Source organism: Suricata suricatta, chromosome 7, assembly GCF_006229205.1.
Source record: "Suricata suricatta isolate VVHF042 chromosome 7, meerkat_22Aug2017_6uvM2_HiC, whole genome shotgun sequence".
In the NCBI taxonomy this organism is placed as follows: domain Eukaryota; kingdom Metazoa; phylum Chordata; class Mammalia; order Carnivora; family Herpestidae; genus Suricata; species Suricata suricatta.
In genome coordinates, this window is record NC_043706.1 from 126,708,518 (window position 1) to 126,722,287 (window position 13,770).

The following is a 13,770-nucleotide window of genomic DNA, read 5'->3' on the forward strand; positions in this document are numbered from 1 at the left end:
CAAGTAAAAGGTATTTTTTCCATTTATCCATAACTTATTTAATGTTTCACAGATTTAAAAATTTCTCCATAGATATTGATAGAGTTGTTATTGTGAGTTTCTTTATTTAGATTTCAAACAAGACATTAATTATAAAGGGATGCTATTAATTTGTACTTATGAATTGTATAGGCAGACATTGAATCCCTTTTTTTCTAAATATTTTCCAGTTCTGGGGTGCCTGAGTCGCTCAGTGGTTAGCATCCACCTTCAGCTTGGGTCATGATCTCGTGGTTGGTGGGTTTAGCCTAGTGACGGACTCTGTGCAGACAGCTCTGGGCTTAGGGCCTGCTTCGGATTCTATGTCTCCCACTCTCTCTGTCCCTTCCCTTACTCATGCCCTTTCTCTCAAAAGTAAATAAACATAAAAATTTTTTAAATTTTTTCCAGTTGCTCCTCTTGGGATATATTCACTTATGAATTCTTTATGACATGTATTTCTAGAGTATCCCCACCAAAAATACCTGCAAAAAAAATGTATATGGGTGTGTGTATATGTGTGCACATGATATTTGTAGTGGGATGAGATACGACAGACACTATTTATTCTGTAAGCAAACATTCTACTGTACTAAAGAAAAAATAAACTCCATTGCAAAGATATAGAAGGCTCCAAAGGGACCCTGTAAGAAAATCTTAGGGGCGCCTGGGTGGCTCAGTCAGTTAAGCATCCGGCTTTAGTTTGGGTCATGATCTCACAGTTCGTGGGTTCAATCCCTGCATTGGGCTCTGTGCTGACAGCTCAGAGCCTGGAGCCTGCTTCAGATATTGTGTCTCCCTCTCTCTCTGTCCCTCCCCTGCTCACATTGTCTCTCTCTGTCTCTCAAAAATAATAAAAAACATTAAAAAATTTTTGAAAAGAAAATCTTAAACATAGGCCTCTTCAAGTTTTGCTTTATCTCCTGGGAATTTTAAAGAATGTCAATATATTTCATATAATTTTCAGGAAGAAGATCTTCACCAGTACTCATGCTGTAAGGCTAATATACAATGTGTAATTTCCCGCAAAATTTAAAGTCTAAGAAATTGGGTCCTTGGGCAAGTATTATTGACTAGGGATAGTAAAATATTTTATTTCATATGGCTGTATAAGGCTGTTTTGTTGATGATATAACACAGTTAATATAATCAGTGGTTGCTCAGAGTACGCTTTGCTCTGTGCAAGTCACATGCTATTATGGTAAGTTCCTTTAAGACCAGAATATTTCCAAAGACAGTGATGTTGCTTTCTATCTCATTAAAGCCAAACAAATGTACCTGTTCCTCTGGGTGTCTTATAAAAGAATATGCCTAAAACACACAGTTAGTCATAATTATGCATTTCACACATTTTAACTTAAGTGTGATATTTCTCCCTATTCAGCTAGCAAGCAAATCCTTACAGTGCATACTTCACCCAAGAAGGAGCAAGAATTGAACACAAAGAAGAAATCTGGCCAAGGAAGTCAGAAATCCTACAAGGGCAGGCCTGCAAGTGCAGTAGTAGAGGCCGGTCAGCCTATTTTGGATGAGGAGCCTATCAGTTTGCCCCCCATAGAAGAAAGTGCCAGTGCACCACAGCAGGTATATTTACATTTAAGCAAATCATTCAATGAATGGCATTGCTTCTAAAAATCTGACAGTGATTACAATAATTCTCTTCATAAAATTGTCAATGAATTGTATATGATTCTTTCTATATGCAATGCCACCAGTATAATGCCACCAACATAAACAGAAATAAGGAACTAGACATTATTTAATAGTGTTTTTTGTGAAGAGATTTTTAAATATATAGCAAATTTAATATGTACACTAACCCTATAATGTAGATCTAAAAATATTATGTTATATATGAGTTATGAGGCTCTATAGTTGTGGGAAAGGTCTTATATTAATAAAATCTAATTTGTATGTGACTTAAGATATAATGTGTGTAAATATATATGTGTATATATATATATATATATATATATATATATATATATATATATATAGTTTCCATTGGAAACTAGCTAAATTAAATAAATAAATAAGAAAATAAAAGACCAGAAATAAATCCTAATCTGATTACCATAAATTTTTAAAAATTATTAATCAATTAAAAGAATTAAAAACTAAAGTTAGATTAAAAAAGAAGATCCAACTATAAGTAATCTAACAGTGACACTTTTTTTTTTTCTGTTGTAGTTCTTTATTGAGAAGTTAGAATACCAGAATGACTTCTCTAGGATGAAAGCTTTTAGGAAACTTCAACTCCAGTTTAGATGTAAAAGATAGAAAGTAAAAGATAACATTTTGTTCTATAATTTTGGAATTTTTTTTCTCCAGCTTTCTCTGTCCATCTATATCTGTCAAATTCAGTTAGACAATCACCTCATGTTCTACAACTGGTCTTCTTCCATCACATTCTGTGGATTCAGTTACACACCTTTTGCTTTTGTGATTAAGTGTATACATGGATAAGCTTTCAGATTAGGTTCCTTCTCTACATAGCAGAACTACACCTGAAATAGAGACAAGGATATTTCTTCTCATCTTGCATTGCTTCAAACTATACCTGGTCTTTTGATTTTGTCCTTAGAATAAAAACTTAAATGTTAGCTTTTCACAAAATTGCAGAGCAAAATGGAATATTATAGTGTCTAAGTCTCAATTTCCAACCAAGCGAATACTTAAACTATACATTGTAGAAGCGCATATCTCTTAAGAAAGACTTTATCTTTCAATAATAGCACTGCTAGGGATTTATCCAAGGGATATAGAAGTGCTGGCACATAGGGGCACATGTACCCCAGTGTTCTTAGCAGCACAGTGACACTTTTAAACAAATGGCACAGAAAGTTTAACGTTGAACCGAGAGAACTGTGATGATACATTGATATCTCAGTGCATAGAATTCATAAAGGATATTGTATAAAAACTAAAAGCAAGAATATAAACAGTAAAAATGACCATAAGTAATATATAGAATAACCCACGTATCAATACTCAATGAATAAAAGGCAAAAATGGTTTAGGACTCAGAGAAAAATAGTTAATTAACAGCTAAAGACTTGAATATACAACTCTCAGAAACCAATAGACCAAGCTCAAAAAATATATATGATCCTTAGGATTTGAAAATTTGAAGCATAAGCTTAATTCTTGAGATATTTATATGGAATACTTCCCTTAATAAACTGAGAATATACTTTTCATAGCACATAAAGGAAGCCTCAATTAAAAACTAAACTGTATTATAAAGGTGTTTTCTGAACATAGTGCAATAATGTAGAAGCTGGTAACGCATCCTAAGTTCCCATAAATGTGGAAGCAAAGTTAAATATACTAAATAGTTCTTTAGTTACAAAGAACATCACAAAGGAAATCATAAATACAAAGAACTCAGTAACAACTAGAAAATACAAATCAAAATTTATAGCCACATCTGAAGCAACATTCAGTGGAATGTTCACTTTTAAGTTAGTTCATCAGGAAGAATGAATGATTCAAAACCAATGAACTAAGCTATCAAAAAAAAAAAAAAAGAATTAGAAAAAGAGCCAAAAAATAACTCAAAGAAAAAAGAAGAAAAAGTTTTAATAAAAGTGAAGGTAGAAATTAATAAAATGAGAAACAAAATTTAACAAAATTCATGAACCTTAAGCATTTTTAAAATTAGTAAGTGAACATGCTTCTTGTAAGAAAGAAAAATAAAATTAAATAAAATTAATCAAATACAGACCAAAACTACATGGAGGTATAACTGTAAGAAACAGTTTTTGAAAAAAAAAGCAAAAAATTGTAAACTATTATACACAACTCTATGCTAGTGAATTTAAAACTTAGGGAGAAAGGCAAAACAAGTTCAGGGATGGGAGAAGATGGTCAAGGTTGCTTCAACAGAAAATATGAAATATGAAATAATAATAATAAATAATAAAACTGAAATGATAATAAAAGTCTTACCTTTCCAAAAGTCATAGACCCAGCTGACTTCACAGGATCAATCAAATAGACTTTTAAGGAGTAAATTGTTCTAGAAAACAGAAAAACAACACAAACTTCCCAATCCTTTTAAAGAGATTAATGTAATCCTGATTCCAAAACTGATAAGTAACAAAGTAAAATAAATAAGCTTCATTTCTAAGCACGGATGCAAAAATTATTGATACTAGGCTATATAATGGTGGGTGTTGGTGGGAAGGCGAGGATAGATTTTATAGACTGTGGTATTACAGAATTTTGGAGAACATCTGATAGTATTTAATCAAATTATGATTATGTGGTCCAGAAAAACATGCATTTATTATGTGCCTAAAATAGCAAATTATTAGACGCATACTATACTATGCTTATTCTTATTGTTTGTGCTTAAACATTACATTTTATTTCACAGGTTAACAAGTACATTATACAGTGTTTGGTGTTGTATAACAGTTGGCCTCTCACTGAAAGTCAGCTGACATTTGTTCAAGCACTAAAAGAAATGGAGAAAAGTGATAGCAAAGGTATGTAACCCTGAGTGTTATTCACACATTTTATATTTTATATAAATATATAATAGTAAATTAATCATGTAATTATTAAAACATTATTGCTTACAATTTATATTTCATATCCAGTGGTATTTTCTGTTTTATTAATTGATTGTGTTTCAAAATCTTTACAGCTTGGTTTATAAGAACCAAAATATGAGATTGTTTAGACTTATTTTAAACATATTTTGTCCATAAGTAAATATTACTTGATGGTTATCTAAGAAGTGTACCAAAAACTTTTTCAGTTATAAAATTTTAATTGTCTAAGTCATTTGTCACCCTAAAGGTTAGTTCTTGAAATACTTAGGAGGAGAAACTCCAAGTGGAAGAAGATTCAGGTTTATTTTTCAAATATAAACTACTCTCAATATTTCTGAGCAGGAAATGTGATGCATTAGAAAAAGAAATTCACAAAGTGGACCCATGCAGTTCAAACCAATGTTGTTCTGGGATCAACATTATTTCCTACTAGAACGCAGTCCCCTTGAGGGCAGGGAGTTCTGTCAAATCTTGCCTGTTCAATCTTACATTATCCATAGTGCAAACTACACACACAGTGATCATTCCCTGATTTGATATTGTTGACTGAAATAATGAGAGGATACACCGAAGCTACTCTTTATTATTATTGCCTTTTTTCACTAATTATCAAAAACTATTCACGTGTTTTCTTGCTTATACTAACTGCATGAACCTGATCATTTAAAGAGTTGATAGAGGTTAATCACCAAAGTTAGAGAAAGCTATTATTACAGATCTACTCCTTTGTTAGAAGGGACAGATTCTATGGTGGGACATAAAATCCAAAGAAAATTTATAAAAACAAATGACCACAGAAAGTCCCCATTTCCTTTTGCATATATTGAGTGTTCATGTTCATGGAATGAAGGGCTCTCTAAGGGAATCTTGAACTTGTCTGCCTCCCCACTGCACCTCTCTCGCTGGAAAGGGACTCTGCTTCAGCCTCATCATTGTATTTCTAGAACCAGATAGAAGCTGTTGGTAAATGTTTATTGGACAAAAGTATGAAGGTGCTATGCCAGGGGCAGCGGGAGTGTTGTCTCGAAAGTATTGTGAGCTGTTTGGAGGTTAGCGAGAAAGTGCTATGATCTTTTATCAGTGCCTAGCAGGGACACCTTAGACATAGAGGTGGCCCCAAACCACGTTGTTGCCATGTCTTTGCTATTCATGTGTGCTGTGTGTATCACCCAGGGCAGGTACTCTGGAGTCCAAAACTGGTTTCTTGAACAAGCTTACTGCTTACTAGTGATGAACATACAATCCCCAAAGACAGGAATTTCAATCTAGAATTCTTGTCTACCAGAAAAGAACACAATTATGATATGAATACACGGCATATGGAAGCTGAAAACTTCTTTAAATTCATCATTATCTCCACTTTCTCTTAGTCAAAAGTTCATAGCAATTATCAATGGGAACTAAAATCCATATGACAGAGAATAATAATCCCATTTTCCCATTTTAAATCATGGGAAGGAAGCAACAGACAGATTTATATCTCTCAATTTAATTGGAGATCTTGTTCACAGGGGAAACCTGTTTCTGAATAATGTTCCAATAAAATAGAAGAATGCACAGTGATAAAGGAGGAGGTATTTGTAAAAACATTTAAGATGCTCAGGAAAGGTAGCACCACATTGAACAATGCTGTCAGAATAGTGAATAAGGGCTTTCTTTTCAACTCTCTAAGGTGAAGTCCTAACATCTAAAAAGACACAAAAATACTTGCAAATACCCTTACATCTTGTCAAATACAGGTTTCTAAATCTCTGTATATATTTTCTTCAATAATTAGAAATTTGTTTCCAGTATCTGTAAGTTGTATGGATTATGTAAACTTATGTAAACTGGGGATACTTTGTAAAAGAAATGACACTTTGAAGTGGAGACAGGGGGAAGAAGTGCCAAATAGTTTGTACAATGCAGTCCTGAAGAATGTCAAGCAGGAGAAGTGAAAGAGAGAGACAGAGAGAGAGAAAGAGAGAGAGAGAGAGAGAGAGAGAGAGAGAGAGAGAGAGAGAGAGAGAGAGAGAACATGCACATAGACAAGGGAGGTGCAAGAGAGAGGGAGACTAGGGATCCCAAGCTGGCTGAGCTTCGTCAGGGCAGAGCCTGATAAAGGGCTCAAACCAGGAACCATGATAACATGACCTAAGAGGAAGTTGGAGGCTTAACTGACTGACCCCGCCCCCCGCCCGTGGCCCAGAAGTGAACCCTGCTTTGAAGTGGAAGTGGTAAGAAGGAGAATGTGTCTCAGAAGATACCTAGGAGCCCCATTTTGAACACACATGACCTGCAGGACCACCACCAAGTGCAAGGTGTGGCTGGAGAAAGGCTAATTCCAGTAAGAGGAACATGAGGAACAAAGCACAAGGAAAACTTAAGGCCATTCCCCTTCTTTCTCTAGGTCAGGAATGATGGGAAAGAAAGATTCAGAGATGCTTTCCTGTGTTTACTTTACAGAAATCCATTTTTGTTAATATGAGGACTTCATAAACTGTTGGACATCAGTAACCCTCAACTGCCACAGTTTTTTCTGGGTCACAGAAAAAAATTAGTATACACCAGTATGTTGAAGTGGTGATTTCTTATTTACATTTTTTAGTATCTAAAAACAAAATTTAATTTAAAATTAAAAATGTATAAATCAGAAGTTTTCATTTGACTTCCAGTAGCATGATAGATAGTTCTCTATCCCCTAACTTTCAATCTGAAGGTGTCATCAGGTCTAAAGTGAGTGTCTTGTAGACAACAAATATATGGGTATTGTTTTTTTTTTTAATCCATTCTGATACCTTATGTCTTTCAATTGGCACATTTAGTCCATTTACACTTAGTGTTATTATTGAAAAATATGGGTTTGGAGTCATTGTGTTCTCTGTAGAATTCATGCTTATAGGGATGTCTCTGGTACTTTGTGTTCCTTGCAACATTTCCTGCATTTAGTTCCCCTTAGAATCTCTTGTAGGGCTGGTTTAGTGGTGATGAATTCCTTCAGTTTTTGTTTGTTTGGGAAAACCTTTACCTCTTCTTATATTCTGAATGACAGGCTTGCTGGAGAAAGGATTCTTGGCTGCATATTTTTCCTGTTCATCACATTGAAGATTTCCTGCCATTCCTTCATGGCCTGTCAGGTTTCAGTAGATAGGTCTGCTACTACCCTTATGTATCTACCTTTGTATGTTAAGGCCCATTTATCCCAGCTGCTTTCAGAATTCTCTCTTTATCCTTATATTTTGCCAGTGTCACTGTGATGTCATGTAGACGATTGATTCAAGTTACACCTGAGGAGAGTTCTCTGTGCCTCTTGGATTTCAATGGCTGTTTCCTTCCCCAGGTTGAGGAAGTTCTCAGCTATGATGTGTTCAAGTATCCCTTCAGTCCCCTTTCTCTCTCTTCTTCTTCTGAAGAAGGGAATTCTGGAATTTCTATCATACAGATATTGTTTCACTTAATTGTATCACTCAGTTTTTGAATTCTTCCATTCTCCTGGATCAATTTACCTCTCTTTTTCTCAGCTTCCTCTTTTTCCATAATTTTATCTTCTAATTCACCTATTCTCCCCTCTGCCTCTTCAATCCGCACTGTGGCTGCCTCCATTTTATTTTGCACCTCATTTATAGCATTTTTTAATTCATCATAACTATTTGTAAGATCCATGATCTCTGTAGCAATGGAGTCTCTACTGTCTTATATGCTTTTTTTCAAGCCCAGCAATTAATTTTATGACTATTATACTAAATTATTATTCAGTTATGTTGCTTATATCTGTTTTGATCAATTCTTTAGCTGATACTTCTTCCTGGAATTCCCTTTGAGAATTCTTCCATTTCATCATTTTGGCTAGTTTTCTGCCCCTTGTAAGTTTTAATAGCTTGTTATGTGCTCTGCACCTGTGAGTACTGCTATATTAAAGGATGCTCATACACCGTCCAGGGCCTGGCCATTCAGGAGGTGTTTTCTGGAGAGTGTTACTTGCTCTCTGTTGTTGTAACTTTGGTTATTTTATTTCTCTACTGACAATGATGTTTTTGACTCTCCACCATGAGTGTTTTGATTTGTTCCTTCAAGTGACCCTGGAAAGGAAAACAGACAGACAACAGCAAATGAAAACATGCAAATGCACAAATAAAACAAGCAAACAGACAAAAAAAAAAAAAAAAGACAGTCTAAAAGCATAAAACCAGAATCCCCAGCTTCAAGTAAAGAGCAGGGTGGATGCAGTGTTGATGGAAGAGCATATACAAAGAGATAAATGAGAGGGGTGGGGAGAAAGAGAAAATGAACATTGACCAGGCAGAGAGACTAAAAGGCTTAACCCAGAGAGAGAGAAAGGAGAATAAGGAAGGAAGTGAGGAAAAAGAAGCAAAGGTAATGTTACCCAGAGAAACTATATGGCTTGATTATTCCAGAGAGAAGGGAAAGGAAAGAAGGAGGTGTACAACATGCATCAAGAGAATGGATTAAATGTGTCTGTTTAAACAAACCAACAACCAGAGTAACCAGTCTAGAGGAGGGAAGAGATAAGAAGGAGTAAAGGGAGAATATATCTACATAACAAGAATTGCCCTAGAATTTATCCAGGCAATGCAGCAGTGCTGGTCTGGAGGAGGCGGCTGTCTGTTTCTGCACCATCTATCCAGCTCCAGTATATAAGCCCTTACCCAGAGCGGAGGGGTGTGGTTTGGCTTAGGTAGATTCCGCCTCCACTGCGGGCCCCACAGACTGATCCGTGAGGTCCTGCCTTGGTGATTGTGGGGAGAAAAATGGCGACTTCTCAGTCCCTTCTTCACGGACCAGGTGTCCCAAATCACTCCTTTGGATCTATCCTCACTGTGCCGTGGGCGCAGACTATAAATCAGAAGTTTTCAACGAGCACTTACTATTTCAACAACAATAACAAAAAAGTGAAAAGAATGTAATTGTAGTTTGTAAGCAAAAAAGGAAACACCGGAGAGATCTAGAAGTTTGGTTACTATGATAATGATTTTTCTAGTGCTGTTATGAACCTCTTGCTGCACTGTGTACCTTCCATATATTTTTATTCTCAATTCTCATGAAAAACCTGAGAGGTAGTTATTACCATCCTGATTTTATACATGAGAAAATGAAGCTTAAATGCTGTATATAACTTGTCTAAACTTACACAACTGGATGAACCACAGTAAAGATTTTCACCTAAGTCTGACTTATTCCAAAGCCCAGAACCTTTTCACTCTACGGTTTTAACCCTTTAGAGACTTTCTAACTAGTAGAGTCGACATAGTACTTATGGTGGTAGCTACTAACATTTATGTCAGAGGCTTTGTGGAGGCTTTATGTACGCTGACCTAGTAATGCTCACAATAAAGCGACGAGGCATATTCTGTAACTATTATCCGTTTCAGAGGAGAACACAGAAACACAGGCTGCTTAAGGAACTTTTCCAGGGTCACACAGCTAGTTCCTGGCCCTGCTAGGATTCTGTTCATTTCTTTCTTTCTTTTTTTTTTTTTTAATTTTTTAAATGTTTTATTTATTTTTGATACAGAGAGAGACAGAGCATGAGATGGGGAGGGGCAGAGAGAGAAGGAGACACAGAACCAGAAGCAGGCTCCAGGCTCTGAGCTAGCTGTCAGCACAGAGCCTGACGCGGGGCTCGAACCCACGAACGTGAGATCTGACCTGAGCCGAAGCCGGACGCTTAACTGACTGAGCCACCCAGGCACCCCTATTTCTTATTTTTAAATATTTGCTTAAAGTTTATTTTTTGAGAGAGAACCAGAGGGAGTGGGTAGAGAGAGGGGAGAGAGAGAATCCCAAGCAGGCTCTGTGCTGTCAGTGAAGGACCCAATGCGGGGCTTGAACTCATTAACGGTGAGACCATGACTTGAGCCAAAACCAAGAGTCAGATGCTTAGCCAACTGAGCCACTCAGGCACCTGGAACAGCTAGGGTTTTAAGTGGAGTTAATTTTCTAGCAAGGACCTTTGAATGGAAAAAATAATATATGATGGCACCAATTTCAGATCTTGTATCCTCGATTAATGTCTTTACTTGGGGAACTGTCTGTATTTCTTTAAGGAACATACAAGTTTGTGTAGAGTATTATTATGTTTTTCCTGAAGGTCTTTTAAGTTTCCCAACTTCAAGTTGTCCAACACAGATGGAGTTCCAGTAAATAAATCAGTATGACAAATTATCATATTTAATACATTAGGTATATTAATGGATACATATTAAAATTCTAGAGGAAACCAAAAAATTAATATCTGGAATAAACACAGTAGTATAATTCATGAAGTAATATAACATATAAAGTTGGGTAATGGCACAAAATTAATAATATAAATTAGGTTTTATTTAAGTTAACATTTACTAGATTTATGGTGGTGATCATTTTGAAATATGTACAAATATCAAACATTACATTGTATACCTGAAACTAATATAATGTTGTACACCAATTATACCTCAATAAAAAAAGAAACAAAAAAAAGAAACAAAACCAAAGTTGTTATAAAATGGAGAAATAAAACATAGCAGCTAAAATACGTTAAGCTATCTGAAACTGAGTTATTTATCACCTGAGAAATTAGAATAATAACGCCTATCTTTCAACATTGTTGTAAAATTCAAGATAATATGTGTAAAGTTCCTAGGACCTGGTAGACCTCAACAAAATGGTATTGTCATTATTACGTATCTAACTAGAAAAAAAGCCTCAGGGAACTGCATTCTCTCTTTTTTTTTTTTAAATAACACACATTTGACAATTTTATGTGTGAATAAGCAGCTACTAAAATTAAATTACATGTTGCATTGTATAATATATTTGTTGCTGAAAGTAGCCAGCAAATAAATTCAGAATCGAATTGTGTTTTAAAATGGACTAGGAAAATTTTCTATTTAAAAAAATATGTTGGCCAATCTTTATGAAAGTTTAGCAGCTTTTTAATTCAGAATAATCAGTGTCTCTTTATAAATGTGGATTCTTAGACAGCCAATTTATTTAAATGAAAACATACCAATATGTCACCTTCTATGTGTCAATTATGTTTACAACTTCAGACCTACAAACCTCAACTTTAAGGGTATGATGCATTTTAGAAAATTTGTTACTAATATCCTTAATTATTAGCTTACTTTTCAATTATCAATACTTCAGATCGAGAAGAAGTTGAGGAAGTTTTTTTTTCATTAGTATATTGGTGTCCTAATTTAAAATTTTGTCTACATCCCGAATTCAATAGAAATATCACCACATTTATTCACTTAAATTTAACATTTAATGTCTGTGAGAAATAAATTATATAATTTTCCCCCAAAGATTCACATCTTCATAACCTATAATAAAAAAGTAAGTTCTGAAATATAACTACGTTCAACAGAGAATATTTCTGTTATAAATTTGTAGGAAGCTTAGCCTCTGGTTAGTATGAGACAACAGTGCCACCTTTCGTTTTTTCAATACTTAAGTTTTGGTAAAATTACTCCCAGAGACAGGTGACTTTCTCTTAAAGAAATAGAAATTAGAGGATCTGGAATAGGTAGTACTTTGGGATATCATCTACCTTTGTGTAAAATTAGTTGTGTTGTTATTTTAAAGTCCTTTTGCCAATATGTTGCATTTTTATGTTACTGGCCTGCACTTTTCGGGTTCTAGTCTATTTGCAAAGACACATATAAATTTTGCTTATCATTTTCAAAAGTCTTTGGTCTCCAGCTCAACCCAACTTTATTAACAGGACTGTATTATTTATTAGCAGAACCGTAACATTATTTTCTTAACTCTAATTAAGAGTATATTGTGCTCTCTTAAGCACAATGCATGCATGGTGTTTCCAATTCAAGGTCTTTGAAGAACCAAACATTAGATTCTATCATCTATCTATCTATCTATCTATCTATCTATCTATCATTTATTATCTAAGGATTTTCCTGTTTACATTTACCAAGTGCGATTGTACTTGGTAAATGTATACCTTATCCTGGACAAGTATTCTAGTTTAGAAATTATGTCAGTGTTGAAATCCCAGCCAGTTTGGTTCCTTGTTACATAAATCAAAGCACTGAATTTTAATCATAAAAAATACATGCCCATAATTTTTATGCCTTAGTGTCCACAGAAGATTTCTGTTTATTGCATTCTGGATAAATGTAGGATAATGTAAGAGGAAAATTAAAGCCATAATGCTAAAGGTCTTTTCAAGTTTATTTCATCAACAGTTACTGCTGCTTCCTCTCTGCAAGGGGCATACTAGTTTACTCTGATGGTCCTTTAGTGTAGAACTCTTCACATTTTCAGTGTTTGAATCAGGAGGATATTTATTCTTGCACCTTATTGATATGCTCTCAACACATACAGTTTCCCTATAAAGTTTTACATATTAAAGTTAAACAATCTTATCATGAATACATACTACAAGTTCGGAATTGTAGTAGGTGAACTTAGGGATCAAAAGGAAGCAAATAGGGGCACTTGAGTGGCTCAGTCAGTTGAGCATCCAACTTTAGCTCAGGTCATGATCTTGGGGTCCTGAGATCGAACCCCACATTGGGCTCCCTGCTGTAAGGGCAGAGCCTGCTTCACATTCTCTCTCTCTCTCTCTCTCTCTCTGCCCCTCCCCAACTAGTGCTCACTCACTTTTTCTCAAAAATAAACATTAAAAATAATTAAGTATATAATGATATTCTGGCCTTTGGTGAATTTGTGATTTTTTGGAAAAAAAATGTTACTGAACTATTTGACTCTATTATTAATAATGTAGAGGAAGAGGACGGTGTGCATCTGCTGGTTGCCTGATACTGTATTACGTGCTTACATATGTAAACTTGAACATTAGAATATGCTAATTTGAAAGGAATCAAATACACCTAAATATATGAGTCAAACGCTAAGACCTATGAATAGTAAGAAAAATAGAGCCCCAGAAATACTTAACAGGGCAGTTTGAGATTCAAGATCAGCTGACATTTGTTAATATCTTAAAAACCCAGTGTTTATGATACCAGATACTATCTTATTTTAAATGCCCTATACTGATTACTTTTTAAATGTTTATTAATTTTTTTCTCAAGAGAGAGATGCAGTGTAGGTGGGGGAGGACAGAGAGTGAGACATAGCATCTGAAGCAGGCTTCGCGCTCTGAGTGGTCAGGACAGAGCACAAGACAGGGCTCGAACTCACAAACTGTGAGATCATGACCTGAGCCCAAGTTGGACACTTA

General features: G+C 35.0%; 1 protein-coding gene across 1 annotated transcript in view; it reads left to right on the top strand.

The window, feature by feature from the left end:
• Positions 1 to 13,770, top strand: part of ADGB (androglobin) — a 135,833-nt gene that overhangs the window by 94,051 nt on the left and 28,012 nt on the right. The window contains exons 28-29 of the mRNA XM_029945518.1: positions 1,403 to 1,602; positions 4,400 to 4,511. Of these exons, the coding sequence (XP_029801378.1) occupies positions 1,403 to 1,602; positions 4,400 to 4,511 (312 nt within the window). The remainder of the gene's footprint in view (positions 1 to 1,402; positions 1,603 to 4,399; positions 4,512 to 13,770) is intronic.